The sequence below is a fragment of the Maniola hyperantus genome, chromosome 4, assembly GCF_902806685.2.
Source record: "Maniola hyperantus chromosome 4, iAphHyp1.2, whole genome shotgun sequence".
NCBI classification, from domain to species: Eukaryota; Metazoa; Arthropoda; class Insecta; order Lepidoptera; family Nymphalidae; genus Maniola; species Maniola hyperantus.
This window is the reverse complement of record NC_048539.1, coordinates 3682668-3698202: the sequence shown is the minus strand read 5'-3', so window position 1 is coordinate 3698202 and position 15535 is coordinate 3682668. Positions and strand designations below refer to the sequence as shown.

The 15535-nt window shown below is 36.4% G+C and overlaps 1 protein-coding gene across 1 annotated transcript; it reads right to left on the bottom strand.

Moving 5' to 3' along the window:
• Window positions 1-312: 312 nt before the first annotated feature.
• On the bottom strand, window positions 313-6589 carry LOC138402287 (gustatory receptor for sugar taste 64f-like). The gene is made up of 6 exons (XM_069498427.1): window positions 6482-6589; window positions 4654-4808; window positions 3750-3821; window positions 2581-2743; window positions 1349-1438; window positions 313-369 (listed from the first exon to the last, which is right to left on the bottom strand). Exons 1-6 carry the CDS (start codon window positions 6581-6583, stop codon window positions 313-315), a joined length of 639 nt encoding a protein of 212 aa, XP_069354528.1. The 5' UTR covers window positions 6584-6589.
• Between the last annotated feature and the right edge of the window lie 8946 nt (window positions 6590-15535).

Below are 15535 nucleotides of genomic sequence, written 5' to 3'. Positions count from 1 at the left end.
GATATTTGTTCTGAGCGACAGAGAGCCAGCGAAACTCATACTTTAAAATAATTATTGTATTGTGTGGCACAATTATTATTTTAATAGACTAAGCAGCTTTCGCTGATGCGTCTATATCACAAGTGCTTTGAGTTTTCCAAATGTTTGTCCAATCTATTCTTGAACTGGTTAACAGAACTTGACATAATCACATCCTCAATAATTATGCAAATTATGCAAATAAATATACTTTCTTTCTTTCTTTACTTATAATTTATTGTATTGTTTCTTTCAGATACGTAAATAGTATTCGATTTTCATTATAATAATGAATTAATTCTTTGCGAATTGCAGCAAAACAAGTTCGTAAGTCACGATAGTTGCAACTATCTGAAACAATAATGTGGTTTAGAAAACAAAAAAGTTTATGCCGTGTTCACATTATTTCAAGTTCCTCCTCTCAGTAGGTACAAATGACAGCTCAACCCATCGAGTAGATGGCTCAACCGAATAATTGCGTTCAGTGTGCGTAGTCCAATAGTTTAATTTATTCTAGCGCTGGACTGTAATTGTATTAGCATCATCAGTGCCATTATTATAAATGCGAAAGTGTGTTTGTTTGTTGGTTTGTCTTTCAATCAAGTCGCAACGGTGCAACGGATTGACGTGATTTTTTGCATGGGTATAGATAAAGCTGGACCACTTTTTATCCCGGAAAATCAAAGAGTTTTCACGGGATTTTTAAAAACCTAATGCCACGAGGACGAAGTCGCGGGCATTATAGGTTATCTACTAAGGGGGATTCAAGCCGTATCTATTGTTATCAGTATGAAATTAAAACACAGACAACCCAGCGCTTGATTGAATCGTGTGAACTGGAGTGCTACTGGAATAATGTGAACCCGCTATTATTCAAAGGCCAAGTATCCACTAGGAATAAAGTTAGCAGAAGTCAGCTCGGGCAAGTCACTTGTACGATACTTTTTTTTTTTTTTTTTTAAATTTATTTAACACCGACAACTTCCATACATAAAAGACCGCACATTTAAATATATACAATAAACAGTATGGTCGTCAATTACAGGTGAAACTTTACTTGTAAACTAACATGCACTAACTTAACAGATTAAGAGTATAGATTAACTTAATAACAGACAGACTTAATAACGTACTACTTAATGACGTAACTTGACAGATTAACAGCAGGTAAAATTAAAATAGTTAAATATGTAGGTACAGGAGTTTAAATTATATCAATACTTAATACATTAATACTTGCATCGTGTAATTCATATTTTCATGATAATGACCGCTGGCTTCTGTAAATTTTATTGCTAGTGGACCAAGAAAAACTCCAATAAAAACTTACAGTTAAAATGAGTTCTTTATTGACATAGAAGAAATTGAGGCCAGTTAGTGCAACCGTATTCCCGTGTATTTGTTCAATAAATCTTTGAATCTGGAAAAATACGTGAACTGAAAGCTTGTTTATAATAGCTGGGTTCCGTGAAGCCGATCCCTCCAACTTTATTTCAATGTAATTTTAGGCTAAGGTCTGTACGCACATGAGCTGCGCTGCGCTGCACTACAGGGCTCGTCACTTCAGCACACGAGTAGATCCCTATAGAGGGGAAGCTTCCTAATACAAGGTGCAATGTAGATACCAATGTGGTGTCAGTGAGGAGTGATTAATAATCCATACTTCCATACTAATATTATAAACATGACCACCGCCGCCTCCATCTCGTTTTGTTGCGCGTAATATTTTTTTAATTTTCGATGAAGCCGACATTCTGTTCAAATATCGTCATATTACAATAAATTAACACAACCCAATATCAAACTATACCTATAAGCCTTTCTCTTGAATCACTCTATCTATTGGTGAAAACCGTATTAAAATCCGTTGCGTAGTTTAAAAGATCTACGCGTTCATACATACAGACAGCGGGAAGCGACTTCGTTTTATACTATGTAGAGATGTAGGATAAATAATATTATGGTTTATATGTAATGTAGCAATGTTATATTTTGCAATGCCCTGACGGGGCTTCGTGTTTTAATATTATAATATTATATTTTATGATGTAAGACATGAATGAAAATAAAGAATAAAGAGTGCCATTAAGTGGGCTCAGATCGATGCTTTCTTCATACAAACGTAGGAGGGTAATTACTACATTATTTGATGTTGTATGCCCAAAACTAAGTATTATATCGGTTCGTCTTGCCATTATCTAGGTTTATTGATATATTAAACATTGAAAAAAATATAGATTTTAAAGTTACGAGCCTCAAAAGATTCCTATTTTAACACTAAATTTATGACAACTTTCGGCGTAAATAAATAAGATTAGGGATATGAAAATTCCAAAACAATTTAACACTAGACATAGTGTATTTATTCATTAGTTGGAATATCTTTATTCTGCAAACACACATTTAGTGTTTTTTTTCTCAAAAATACTTTTCCTAAACCCTTGATTTCAGTGAAAATCATCTTGCTTCTCACCTTTCTCATACAATGTCAAGTGAAAAGCAAACAGGTTAGGTCGAGCGTACTGCGTCACCTTAATGGATGGTAATGTAATATTTTGTTACCTCAGTGCAGAATGTTGGTGACGGCACACTGTACAGCACCGGTGCAACCACCAGCGACGCAGAGTGAACCTTAGCGGCGATGAGAGCTGCTGTCAAGAATCGCAGCAGCACAATTACCAGGGAACTTATATTAAACATAATCGATAGGTAGTTGTATAAGAATCTGAAAATAATAAGTTACTAGCGGATACCCGGCGTGTGCCATCTCTAAAACCATCTTCAAATTATTGCCTTTCTAATGAAACCAGTTTGGCGTCCGCTAAGAAAGAATTTTTGAAAATTCAACCCACAAGGGGGTAAAATAGAGGTTTGCAATTTGTATAGTCCGGGCGGACAAAGTCGCGGGAATAGACTACTACTTAAATATTATAAATGCAAAAGTGTGTTTGTTAATTGGTTTGTCGATCATTCACGCGGCACCGAATAAATAAATAAATAGGTAAATAAATAAAAATCTTTTTTATTCAAATAAACTTTGACAAGTACTTTCGAATAGTCGGATGCATCTACCACTGGTTCGGAATGCCTACACAAACAAACAACAGATCGGCGTGATTTATTGCATGGATAGAATAATTAAAGTTACAAACTTGTAGGCTTTGTACGCGATTTTATGTCTCAGTTCTCACCAACGTTGATAGTATTCGAGTGGCGAAAAACTTCCGCATTATAGTAAACTGGATCTTAACAGCCTTGTTTTAAATAATTAAATAAATAAAATAATTTTATTTCAGGCAATGAAAATACAACCCATAACAATATACACACAATATGAAGCAGATTACATTAGATATTAAAATTGAATTGAATAACAATATAAATGTAAAAAAATGTAAAAAAAAACGTTTAAAGCTCAAGTTTGTCTACACATCTACAGCCAGCGCTCCAAGCGGAAACGTTGCGAAATTAAAATCAGTGGCTTTGAATTTTTGACTTCAATTCAAGGCTCTTTAGGTTCATTTTACTTTGACGGTATTGTGTTTTGACTCTCGAATTCTAGCAACATTTGGTAAGACGTAAAATCTTATACCAAGCGTACTGAAGACCGGAGAGTGACAAAGCTACTTTTTACACCGGAAAATCAAAGAGTTCCCACGGGATTTTTAAGAGCCTTCAATCCACGCGGACGAAGTCGCGAGCATCAACTTGTAGTATAAGTAACTACTAACCCAGTAGAATTATTAGAATCCTTTTCGTCGTAGTTAGGATAGTGATAACATCGTTGTACACGAAAACCATTTCTGTAAAAAATAACAATTAAGTACAAAAACTACTTACTTATTTAGTTAAATAAAAAAACAACACAGGCATTGCGTCCAGACTATAATTTTATACATAAAAAAATGTTTTATTATATTAAATCCTCCAAGGTAAGCCATAATTTTACTAAGCTTATTATCAAGTAGGTATAGTTCCCGATAGGTTGACATGGCAATCGGGGTATGAGGCGGGGGGACGTCACATACGCTATCCCGCACCGGGTTGACGCCGGGGGTGTGTGGGTCCCCACCCCGATTGCCATGTCGACCTGTCGCGTACAAGTAGGTACCTACGTGCCTAAACTGTGGGAAGGTACCGCGAGGTCATTATGATAGCTAAACCCAGGAGAACCGCCCCATGAATATAGGCCTATTCATTTGTTACCTATTATGGCAAAACTACTTGAAAAGCTCTTACTCAAGAAAATGAAATAAATATTAGAAAATAAAACTCTGCGAAACATATTAGGCATGATAGACTTCACACACCTTTGAAAATATTATGGAGACCTCTCAGGCATGCAGGTTTCCTCACGATGTTCCAACACCGTTAAAGCAAGTGATATTTTAATTACTTAAAACGCACATAACTCCGAAAATTTGGAGGTACGTGCCCGGGATCGAACCCCCGACCTCCGATTAGAAGGCGAACGTTTTAACCACTAGGCTATCACAGCTTTTTAAGTACCTCACTCTAACCCTATAACAAGCCCCCGTATATATCATTTAATTTAGAAGCAAAGTATTTTGGTCGATACTATTATTTTGGCGGCAGTCGTTTGCTATTATAATATATACTGTAATAACAACTTACGATATAACATAGTAAAGTTTCAAGCACGAAAAGAACATGCTATTTGCGAAGGAAATCAATACAATATTGTTGATAGAGTCATCGAAGCAACGCACCAATCGCGTAACGCGACTGTAGTCGACGCGTAATTTCCTCCAATAGCTAGCCGGTAAATACTGAAATATTTTGTTCAAAATAAATATTAAGTATTGCTATTATAATCTTAAGTTAGTACTAAGTTTTTAAAAAATACAGTAACTACTGTTACTCGTAAATATTTCGTATTTCGTTAATACGAAATTCTTAGAGTTATGTATTAACTCTAAGAATTTCGAGCTCAATGTCCTAGACCTACAAAATACAGGCTGTTACTAGGAAGCTAGCAAAATAAAATGATTTTTATTTGTTTGTTATAACGGCAACAGAATACATCATCTGTGAAAATTTTAACTTTCTAACTATCACGGTTCATGAGATACAGGTTAGTGACAGCCAGACTGACGGACGGACAGTGGAGTATTAAATAAATAAATAAATAGTCATTTATTTCAGGAAATTTGAATTCATTTAAACATAAATCTATATACAAACTAGCTGGCCCGGCGAACTTCGTACACCCTAACAGTCGATTCTTCTTCAGGAAATTTTTAAATTTTTCTCTCCGTCAATAAATTAATAAATAAATAAAAATCTTTTTTATTTCAATAAACTTTTACAAGTACTTACGAATAGTCGAATGCATCTACCACTGGTTCGGAATAAGGTTGGTAAGAACCATCCTCGTACTTCAAGGAATATTATAAAAACCGGCCAAGTGCGAGTCGGGCTCGCGCAATGAGGGTGCCGTACTACAGTCGTTATATTTTTTCGACATTTTGCACGATAATTCAAAAAATATGATGCATAAAAATAAATAAAAATCTGTTTTAGAATGTACAGGTGAAGGCCTTTCATATGATACCCCACTTGATATAGTTATTTCACTTCGAAAGTTGAAAATACTAGTTATTAGTTCATGACCACAATTTAATTTTTTTTGTGTAACCCTAAATTCACGGTTTTCAGATTTTTCCCCAGATGTCAGCTATAAGATGTACAGACCTACCTGCCAAATTTCATGATTCTAGGTCAACAATCGACTGTTAGGCGGAACGAAGTTCGCCTGGGCAGGTAGTTATGAATAAAGTAGCTACATCAATTAATTATACTAACCGAATGAAGCCGGACGGATCAGTTAGTTTATTATAAAACGCCGATTTTCAAAATTTTCGTTTAACATATTAAGTTTTTTTTTTTTTTTTTAATTTATTATCAAATAAAAATACATACAAATAAAAGCTTAAACTAAAAACACCGAAAAAAACCACAGAGGTTTGTCCTCGGTGCCTATCTGCAACGAAGATACCTATTAACTAATTACTTAAAAGAAATAATCTACAGTAGGTATATAACGCGAAGAATCACGTAAGTATGTAACATATTATAATCGTGAGTAGGTTTATTAAATTTAAGGTTTATTAGGTGATTAGGATTAGCACTAATATAAATAATTATATAATCTACATAGACACAAAAGACTCAGCCATCTAACTTTGCTAAAAAATATTCTTTTAATTTATACTTAATGTTTTTAATATCTATTTTTTTAATCAGCGTTGGAGGTAGTTCATTTATGAATCGCGGAACCAAGTACGCGGTGGTTCGCTCGCCGTAAGTATTGTTAGAGCGCGTAGTGTGCAGGCGGTTAGCCGTCATCACACGCGTCTGTACAGGATGTTCTATTTTCCGGAGTATCTACCGCAGTGTGCGAATTTAATTTTTTGTTTCAGTAATTCATGAATCTACTTACTTGTCCTTCTCGAGATAGAATAACTTTGTTTATCTGTACCAAAATAGATGTCAGATACATGCTTATGCAAATAACGAATAAGTGTACATAACTCCAAATCATTGTTATTAAGTAGTTCTGGACCTGTTAATAACAAAATAATACTTATTAGAAAATTATGAGATACACCTGGTTAATTTAGGGACTGGCTCCGATAAGAGTAGGTATGCCTATCTGATTACGAGATTTTAAAAAAATCTCAATTTTAGAATGCTAGACTAGCGCGTAAAGTCACAAGGTTTGACAATCTAAATACCTACATAAAAGGAAAAAGTGACTGATTGACTGACTGATCTATCAACATACAGCTCAAACTACTGGACGGATCGGGCTGAAATTTTGCATGCAGATAGCTATTATGACGGAGGCATCCGCTAAGAAAGGATTTTTGAAAGATCAACCCTTAAGGGGGGAAATAGGTGTTTGAAATTTGTGTAGTCCACGCGGACGAAGTGGCGGGTATGAGCTAGTTTTAAATTAAATTAAGCTTGTCTGTCCTCTTCTTATTACATTGGTGAGAAAAAGATGCGAATACTCCCAAGGTGAAAATATGTGAAGATATTCAAAGCTGGTACATGCCATTAAATAAATTGCAAAACCTTCCGAGTACGGTGCATGCTGGATGGCGTAGATCCAATAAAAATTATGTTTTATAAATGGTTGTAAGGCGCTAGTACTGTTCGTCACACAATCTTGGACAGCTGCAAATTTCACTAATATAGACATTGCATGTTCCACTGGAAAAAAAAAGTTATTTTTGCAAATCAAATGCGTAGTGCGGTGCAGTCCCAAAAATCAGTCCCAAACCTATTGCCACATAATCAGTACCCATACCTATTATAAATGCAAAAGTGTGTTTGTTTGTTGGTTTGTCCTTCAATCACGTCGCAACGGTGCAACAGATTAACGTGATTTTTTGCATGGGTATAGACAAAGACCTGGAGTGACATAGGCTACTTTTTATCCCAGAAAATCGAGTTTCCACGGGATTTTAAAAAACCTAATTCAACGCGAACGAAGTCACGGGCATCAGCTAGTAAAGTTATATTATTGTGTAAAGTTGTATCCAGATTATGTAAAACTAGGTGATCTCTGCAACTTCGTCCGCGTGAATTTAGGTTTTAAAAATCCAGTGAAAATTTTGATTTTCCGAAACAAAAGTATCCTACGTCCACCTTCAGGATGCAAGTATGCATGCAAAAAACACTTTCGTCCATTAATCTGTTGCTACGTGATAGACGGACAAACCAATAAACCAACAAAAAACATTTTCGCATTTATGGGAAGTGTTTATGGGTAGTATTTTTTTAGCATTTCATCAAAAACTTCACAGCGTTTAGGACGTGTTTTCAGTGTTCAATCGAACGATATTAAATAAATTCTTACCAATTGCGAGCCCAACCATAACTATGACGGCAAAATTGCATTTGTATTCGATACAAGGGTCTATGTATTCGTTGAGTTCCGCAGATTCCAGTTGTCTCGTCAGATAACTCCATTTAGTAGATAACTGCATAAAGGCAATGCTCGTTATGAACATTGAGATGTAGAAAGAAAAGTATGCTGAAATGAAATTGCATTTTACTCTGTGAAGTATGATCAAAGAAATCTTTAAAACTCTAGGAGCGTCTGTTGCGTCATTAGTCATGACATTAACGCTGAAGGAGGCCACGGAGCGGGAAAGAGAGCTTGACGCTGATGCCGCTCCGTAGAAAAAGACAGGGGAGAAGAAGGAGACATCATGCTCAATTTCTCCCGCCTAGGAAATAGGTGGAAACCTGTGCCGGTTCAACGTCGCGCGCGACGTCTCAGTTGCATCCGATACCCGAGGGGTGATTACGTATCCCGCGACAGGTTTGCGACAGGCGTAAATCTTGCGATCATTGCTGTCAAACGTCACACGTAACAGTGGCTAGAGAGAGACAGCAATAGCCACTGAGCAAAATAAGAAGAAAAAGAAGAGAGACAGCAAATGAACAGTCGCGTTGCTGTCGCTACTGCAACGTTTTACGTTCACCCCGCCGGGATCCTGAGACGCCTCATACCTGACGCGGACTGTGCTGCTGGGTTTGGGGTGGTGTAGTGGGTTCCTTTGGCAGTGCCAGTGAGTCCCACATTACCCGCTTTTGTGCGTAAGTGCATTTTCCCTAGTAGGAAAAAAATACATCAGACATCATGACATACTTTATAGTTACCCCATACTCAGTAGAATCCCTTTTTGGTTCGGCTCCATCACGGAGGAGATTTCTCTCGTCCATGGGCTCCATCAACAGCACATTCAGCAAATAATTTGTGAAATCGCGAATATGCCAGCAAATGTATCTTTCAACACATTCTCGCTAACTCAAACGGTTGGTGCTAAAGAAAATTCCGTCAGAATTCTTTGTTTTCCTGGATATATCTTATACGTCATAGGGAGGACTATTCGCTGTCACAGAATATTACGTCTGCTGGCTGGATAATCTGCCAAAGTTATTTAAAAAATTGCCAACAAACACAAAACATTCACCGTATCCCGAATAGTGTGACCAGTTGTTCATGACGTGGCCAATGCTGGACTGTCGTAGCCCGAACTTGAATCCTTTGCCGAATCCCGATAGTGGAGCCGCACTATTACTGACATCATACCACAATTTTACAATAATATTGTAATACTTACCAAAATTAGTAATATTTACAGTATTTATTACTAGACTTCGAAAACAAAGTATAGTCGCCGTTAGTTGTGTAATGCTCATAAAGCGCGAATACACGTATCGCCATGAAAATATGGCACACCTGTATTGAAACGTAAAAAAAAAAAAGTTTACTTTTGTTGTTGTATTATTCGAAATAAAAAAATAATTTATAGATATATCTAGGTGATGTCCATGACTTCGTCGGCGTGGATTTAGGTTTTTTAAAATCTCGTGGAAGTTTTAGATTTCCTGAGATAAACTCTCACTCTCTCTCTCTTTGATTGTATCCATGTCACACTATTCCTATGTCACTCTAGGCTTCTGTCATCCCGTGTCTTAAACTGTATCCATGCAAAAAATAACGTCGATAAGTTTTGTCTCTGCTAAATAACAAGAACATTTTCGTATTTATAATAATACTGGATGATGGATGGATGATGTCTAGTCTGTGTGGATTTATGTTTTATAAATCCTTTGCGAGCTCTTTGATTTTTCGGGATAAAAAGTAGTTTATATCCGTGGGCAGGGTGCTAGCTGTTCTGTACTAAATAGATGACACCCACAACGTTTTCCACGTGGATTAAGGTTTTAAAATTTCGTGGAAACTTTGATTTTCCGGGACAAATTCTTAGTATGTTTCAGGGCCGTCCCCAGATGTACGATATACGTATGTATCTTACTACCACGTCAAAATCAGTTTAACGTATTGACTGTGAAAAGCTAGCTGACAAAAAGACACACTTTCGTAATAAAATTATTCGTAAAATTTGTAATATTAGTATGAATTAGTAGTAATCCATAAGAAGTAAATTACCTACCGTTCTTTTGGTACATTCTTGCCTTTGAAATTAAACAAAGGAAAAAGCCCGATTATCTGACCAAATACAAGCAAATATTTCATTGCGGCTTCGAAAGATTCTTTTTGAGTTTTATGTTTAGCTCTTTTGTTAAAAATTGGTCGCAAGAGTGAACTGACTGAAAAACAAGTTGTAATTTTAAAAAACCGGGCAAGTGCGAGTCGGGCTTGCGCACCGAGGGTTCCGTAATACAGTCGTATTTTTTTGACATTTTGCACGATAATTCAAAAACTATGATGCATAAAAATAAATACAAATCTGTTTTAGAATGCACAGGGGAAGACTTTGCATATGATACTCCCACTTGATATAATTATCTTACTTCAAAAATTGAAAATACTAATTATTACTTCATGACCATAATTTAATTTTTTTTGTGTGACGTAACCACAAATTCACGTTTTTCAGATTTTTCCCCGAATGTCAGCTACAAGACCTACCTACCTGCCAAATTTCATGATTCTAGGTCAACGGGAAGTACCCTGTAGGTTTCTTGACAGACCGACAGACAGACAGACAACAAAGTAAGGATTACTACTACTAACACTTTATTTCCTTTACACAGGATAAATTCCTTTACTTGTGCTATAAGACCTACCTACTTACTAAATTTCATGATTCTAGGTCAACGGGAAGTACCCTATAGGCTATAGGTTTTCTTGACAGACACGACGGATAGACAGACAACAAAGTGATCCTATACGGGTTCAGTTTTTCCTTTTGAGGTACGGAACCCTAAAAACACAAGTAATCAAGTATTTATACACATAATGTAGCTGGAAAGCTAGGATGCTGGAGCCCTGGCTAGATTCTCAGGTAACCACATCATGCAATTTACTTTTTATTTTATTACTTACATTTTAAAATACTCCATTGTTTGCGAGCTTTATTGTCTTGATTGCTGAAAAATTAAATAAAAGTTATATTTTATTCATAAGGCTGCGGTAGTTTATAGCGTTCCGTACCTCAAAAGGAAAAACGGAACCCTTATAGGATCATCACTTTGTTGTATTGTATGTCTGTCTGCCTATCAAGAAACCTACACGGTACTTCCCGTTGATCTAGAATCATGAAATTTGACAGGTAGGTAGGTCTTAGCAGACATGAGGGGTAAAATCTAATAACCGTGAATTCGTAGTTATATTACACAAAAAAAAAAATTGTAGTCATGAACTAATAATTAGTATTTTCAATTTTCGAAGGAAGACAACTAAGTATATCAAGTGGGTTATCATATGACAGCACCTCACCTGTGCATTCTAAAACAGATTTTTATTTATTATTATGCATCACAGTGTTTGAATTATCATGCAAAATGTTAAAAAAACGGACTGTAGTACGGAACCCTTGGCGCGCGAGCCTGGCTCGCACTTGGCTGGTTTTATAATATTATCTAAAGGCAGTATACATAATAGCTGCAACCTGCAACGCAACAGCGGTAGAGATTTTTCATTGAGAGGTGATTTTTTAAATTATTTGTGCATGAAATATAACTAAATGAACACGTTGTGATCATTATGTTTGATGGTTGAATGGTTCTATTTGCATGGGCCCGCATATGCATAAGTATTTAGGTAATTCGGCCTTTTTTGATATAGTAATTTAGTACCTCTGCCTACCTACGTTTTGATGCCCTGTTTTTCCACATAGAAAAGTAAAAACAAATTCTGTAAAATAGCAATTTAAAATACTTACAGTTTTGCTGAATCAACATTTTCCACTAAGTTAGATTTTACATTAATGAATACAATTTTTTCCAGTGCTTGGAGGTTTTTATTTAAATCTATAAAATCAAAAATATAATTTACGTTTTAATAAATTCTTACAATTAGTAGGTAATAATAGGTAACATTTTATATTTTGTTAGTATGAAGTAATAAATACTTTTATTTTTCTTGTCGCTGTTCAAATTTATTTTCTTACGTCGTGAGGACATGTTGATTAAGGGAGTAACAGATTTATTTTCTACTTGCTTACTTGACCAAAGCCACAGATATGGACATACGAGTACGCTAGATAAGGTGTGTCATACAAAATGACAGATATTGTGACGATTCAAAGCGTCCCAAAAGTACTAAAATTGACCCATTGTGTCAAGTGGTCTTCGTGTTGACACTATGTTGACAGATGTCTCATCGCTAACATAATTAGTTCAAGTACGCTCACATGACACTCACTGCTGCTATTATCTCTATCTAGCTATCCAAAATGGCGATAATCAAGATACATCAAAAACAGGTCGGCAATAGCAACTCCAGCGTACTTGTATTAGTAGAGATCAGTGCACCACTTGCTTACTTGGTCAAAGTGTTTTACATTGTACATAATATATGAAGCCATCAATTTAGTGGACTTTTTCTCTATTTAATAATATTTTGTGACCTTTAAGTGATTGAGTTGAGGGTTTTATGTGAATTTATTATGAACAAACCACTACTCGTGATTTCACCCCACAGATTTTTTTTATATTTAAAATTGCCAAAAATTCTAGAATGCTTATTTATCATCATCGTCAACCAATAGACGCCCAGTAGGGACTTCCATACCCCACGGCCTTGTGCCGACTGAATCCAGCGACTCCTTGCGACTCGTTTGAACTTTGATGCCATCGCATCGGGCTACCTAGTAGTGGGGTCTTCCATCGCTGCGAGGTAGTACGAGGTCACCATTTGAGCACCTTGGGACCCCAATACATAACCCGATGTTAAAAGCTTTTTTACATTTAACTTATTAAGGGCTTATAATATTGTACTGTGTTATTCTTGAGATAATACATCATCATCATCATCATCATCATCAACTTCCAGACGGTCTTGCGCCGCCTGAATCCAGCGGCTCCTTGCGACTCGTCTGATGTCGTCCGTCCACTTAGTGGGGGTAGTCCAAAGTCTTCGAACAGTGCGTGTTGCCAGTGATGACTTATATGGATCCGAGGCATGGTCGCTAACTATGGGCCTCATAAGAAAGCTCAGAGTCACTCAGCGGGCGATGGAGAGAGCTATGCTTGGAGTTTCTCTACGTAATCAAATCAGAAATGAGGAGATCCGTAGAAGAACTAGAGTAACCGACATAGCTCAACGGGTTGCGAAGCTGAAGTGGCAATGGGCAGGGCACATACTTAGTTCGTACAACCGATAGACGTTGGGGTCCCAAGGTACTGGAATGGCGACCTCGCACCGAAAGACGCAGTGTTGGGATACTTGGATAGTTAATTTTATGTTCATCTGAGTGTATAAATATAGTGCAAGAGGTACTCAACAACAGACGGGAAAAACTCTCGGCAACTTTTTAGTATTTTTATTATTTTTTCTTCTTTGTTTTATTTAAAGTAATCTTTAGATGGGCTGAATTTTGCATTTATGTTGGAAAATTTATTTGTCGAATAATATTATAAGTTCTTATTCATAACCAGAGATAATATATTAAACAAGTATTTAATATATTATCTCTGTCATAACTAACTGCCCGCGACTTCGTACGCGTGGATTTAGGTTTTAAAAATCCCTTGGGAACTCTTGGATAAAAAGTAGCCTATGTCACTCTTCAGGACTTAAACTATACCCATGCATCGATCCGTTGCGACGTGATTGAAGGACAAAACAACAAACCAATAAACCAACAAACTACCTTAGTGGGTTAAATGGGGGTTTGAATTCACGTGGAACGAAGTCGCGAGCTAAAGCTGGTCACTTAATATCAGATGACCCGCCTGATCGTTTGGTCGCTATTTTTATATTTTTAAAAAGTTTGTAGACAAAGAAAACTGTCACAGATTTTAATTATCATCCATACTAATATTGTAAATGCGAAAGTGTATCTGTCTGTCTGTCTGTCTGCTAGCTTTTCACGGTTCAACCGTTCAACCGATTTTGACGAAATTTGGTACAGAGATAGCTTGTATCCCAGGGAAGGACATAGATTACTTTTTGTCCCAAAAATTGATTCCCACAGGATTTTTAAAAACCTAAATCTACGCGGAAGAAGTCGCGGACATCATCTAGTTAGGTACTATATAATGTAATTATGGAAGTCTTGACAAAGAGAAATAGTGGGAAAAGTGCCAGAGGCGAGCAAATGATTTAGGTCAGATGTTTTTAATGGAACGCCAGAAATTGATTTTAGTCAATTCATTAATCCATTTCTGGCACACGAGCTAATTATTTTTTCTGCCACCAACTCCGTATCTTATTAACAATTTTATTAAAGGTTAGGTCAGATATTTTTGATGGAAGGCCAGAAATTGATATAGGTAAGTACTAAATCAAAACTTTAGTAGGTAGTATCAAATTCTGGCACACGAGCTAATTATTTTTTCTGACACTAACCCCGTATGAAAAAAGCAATTTTGTAAATGGCGGTCGGCTCCGTTGTGCAAACCGTAGTTAGGGACATACACCCTTGTCATTTTAACTTTAATTTGTAAGTTACCTAAACACTTCACTCGCAAACTACCGAATCATTCGACGAGCTGACTTGCCAAAACAACTTTAATGAAAACATGGCCTGACAAGTTCGCCTAGTTCGCCACACTAATAGGTCTGACGCATATTATCAGAAATTGTGTGTCAGAAAATATCTAACGTCCGCCGAAGGGTACTCTGCTCTAGACTAAACCGGGCTTACATAGTCACGTGACAACGCACAGCTCAAACTAATCGACGGATCGGGCTGAAATTCGACATTCAGACATCCGCTAAGAAAGGCCTTTTTTATAAAAATCAAAGTCCTGACTGACTGGTTTATATTATATCAACGCACAGTCTAAACCGCAGGTCCTAGAGACATGAAATTTGGAGCGTGTGCTCTTTTTAAAGAGTAGGTATCCACTAAGAAAGGATTTTTCGAAATTCCACCCCTTAGTGGGTAAAATAGAGGTTTGAATTTTGAATGTATACGCGGATGAAGTCGCGGACTTATCTAGTTTCAAATAGGTATAATGTGCGGAAAATTTGGGTCGATTTTTTTTAATTACCTACTTTTTATTTGCTCTATTTAATAGAAAAAGTTTTACGTTTTATACCTTCGCTCCTGAAACTCTCCTGAGTTTAGTTTCTCCTATATGGACGTTGCACATTCCTTTTAAAAAGCTAAAATACTACGTTTTTATACTTACCTACAAGTCACAACTAATGTTAAACAAAATATGGAGCTCTCAAATGATATATATAGAGTGCCATAGCGACGTGAAAACCTAGTCCATTTATCCAAAGTGAGCTAAAAAGTTTTCTGAATTCTGACAGACGTTTTCTGATAATATGCGGCGTGCTTTAACCTAGCTTTGACACCTAACTCAAAATTACTTTCAACTGAAATTGACCCTTATTCTCAGCTCACAAATACTTAAATACCTTGATAAGATATAACAGTACCCATGTATCTTTGTATGTATATTAAACTATATCGTAAGCAGTTAGTTGTTAAACCTTGATTAATACTCAGGTGTTTTAATTTAATTTTGCGAGAAGACAAATGGGTTCGTC

Excerpts from the sequence above, each read along its gene's own strand:
- LOC138402287 (XM_069498427.1), bottom strand. The coding sequence starts at position 6,583 with ATGATTTGGAGTTATGTACACTTATTCGTTATTTGCATAAGCATGTAT. Across the intron at positions 3,822-4,653 it reads AAACTTTACTATGTTATATC|AAATGGTTTTCGTGTACAAC; the intron begins GTAAGTTGTTAT and ends TATTTTTTACAG. Across the intron at positions 1,439-2,580 it reads CACCAACATTCTGCACTGAG|ATTCAAAGATTTATTGAACA; the intron begins GTAACAAAATAT and ends GTATTTTTCCAG.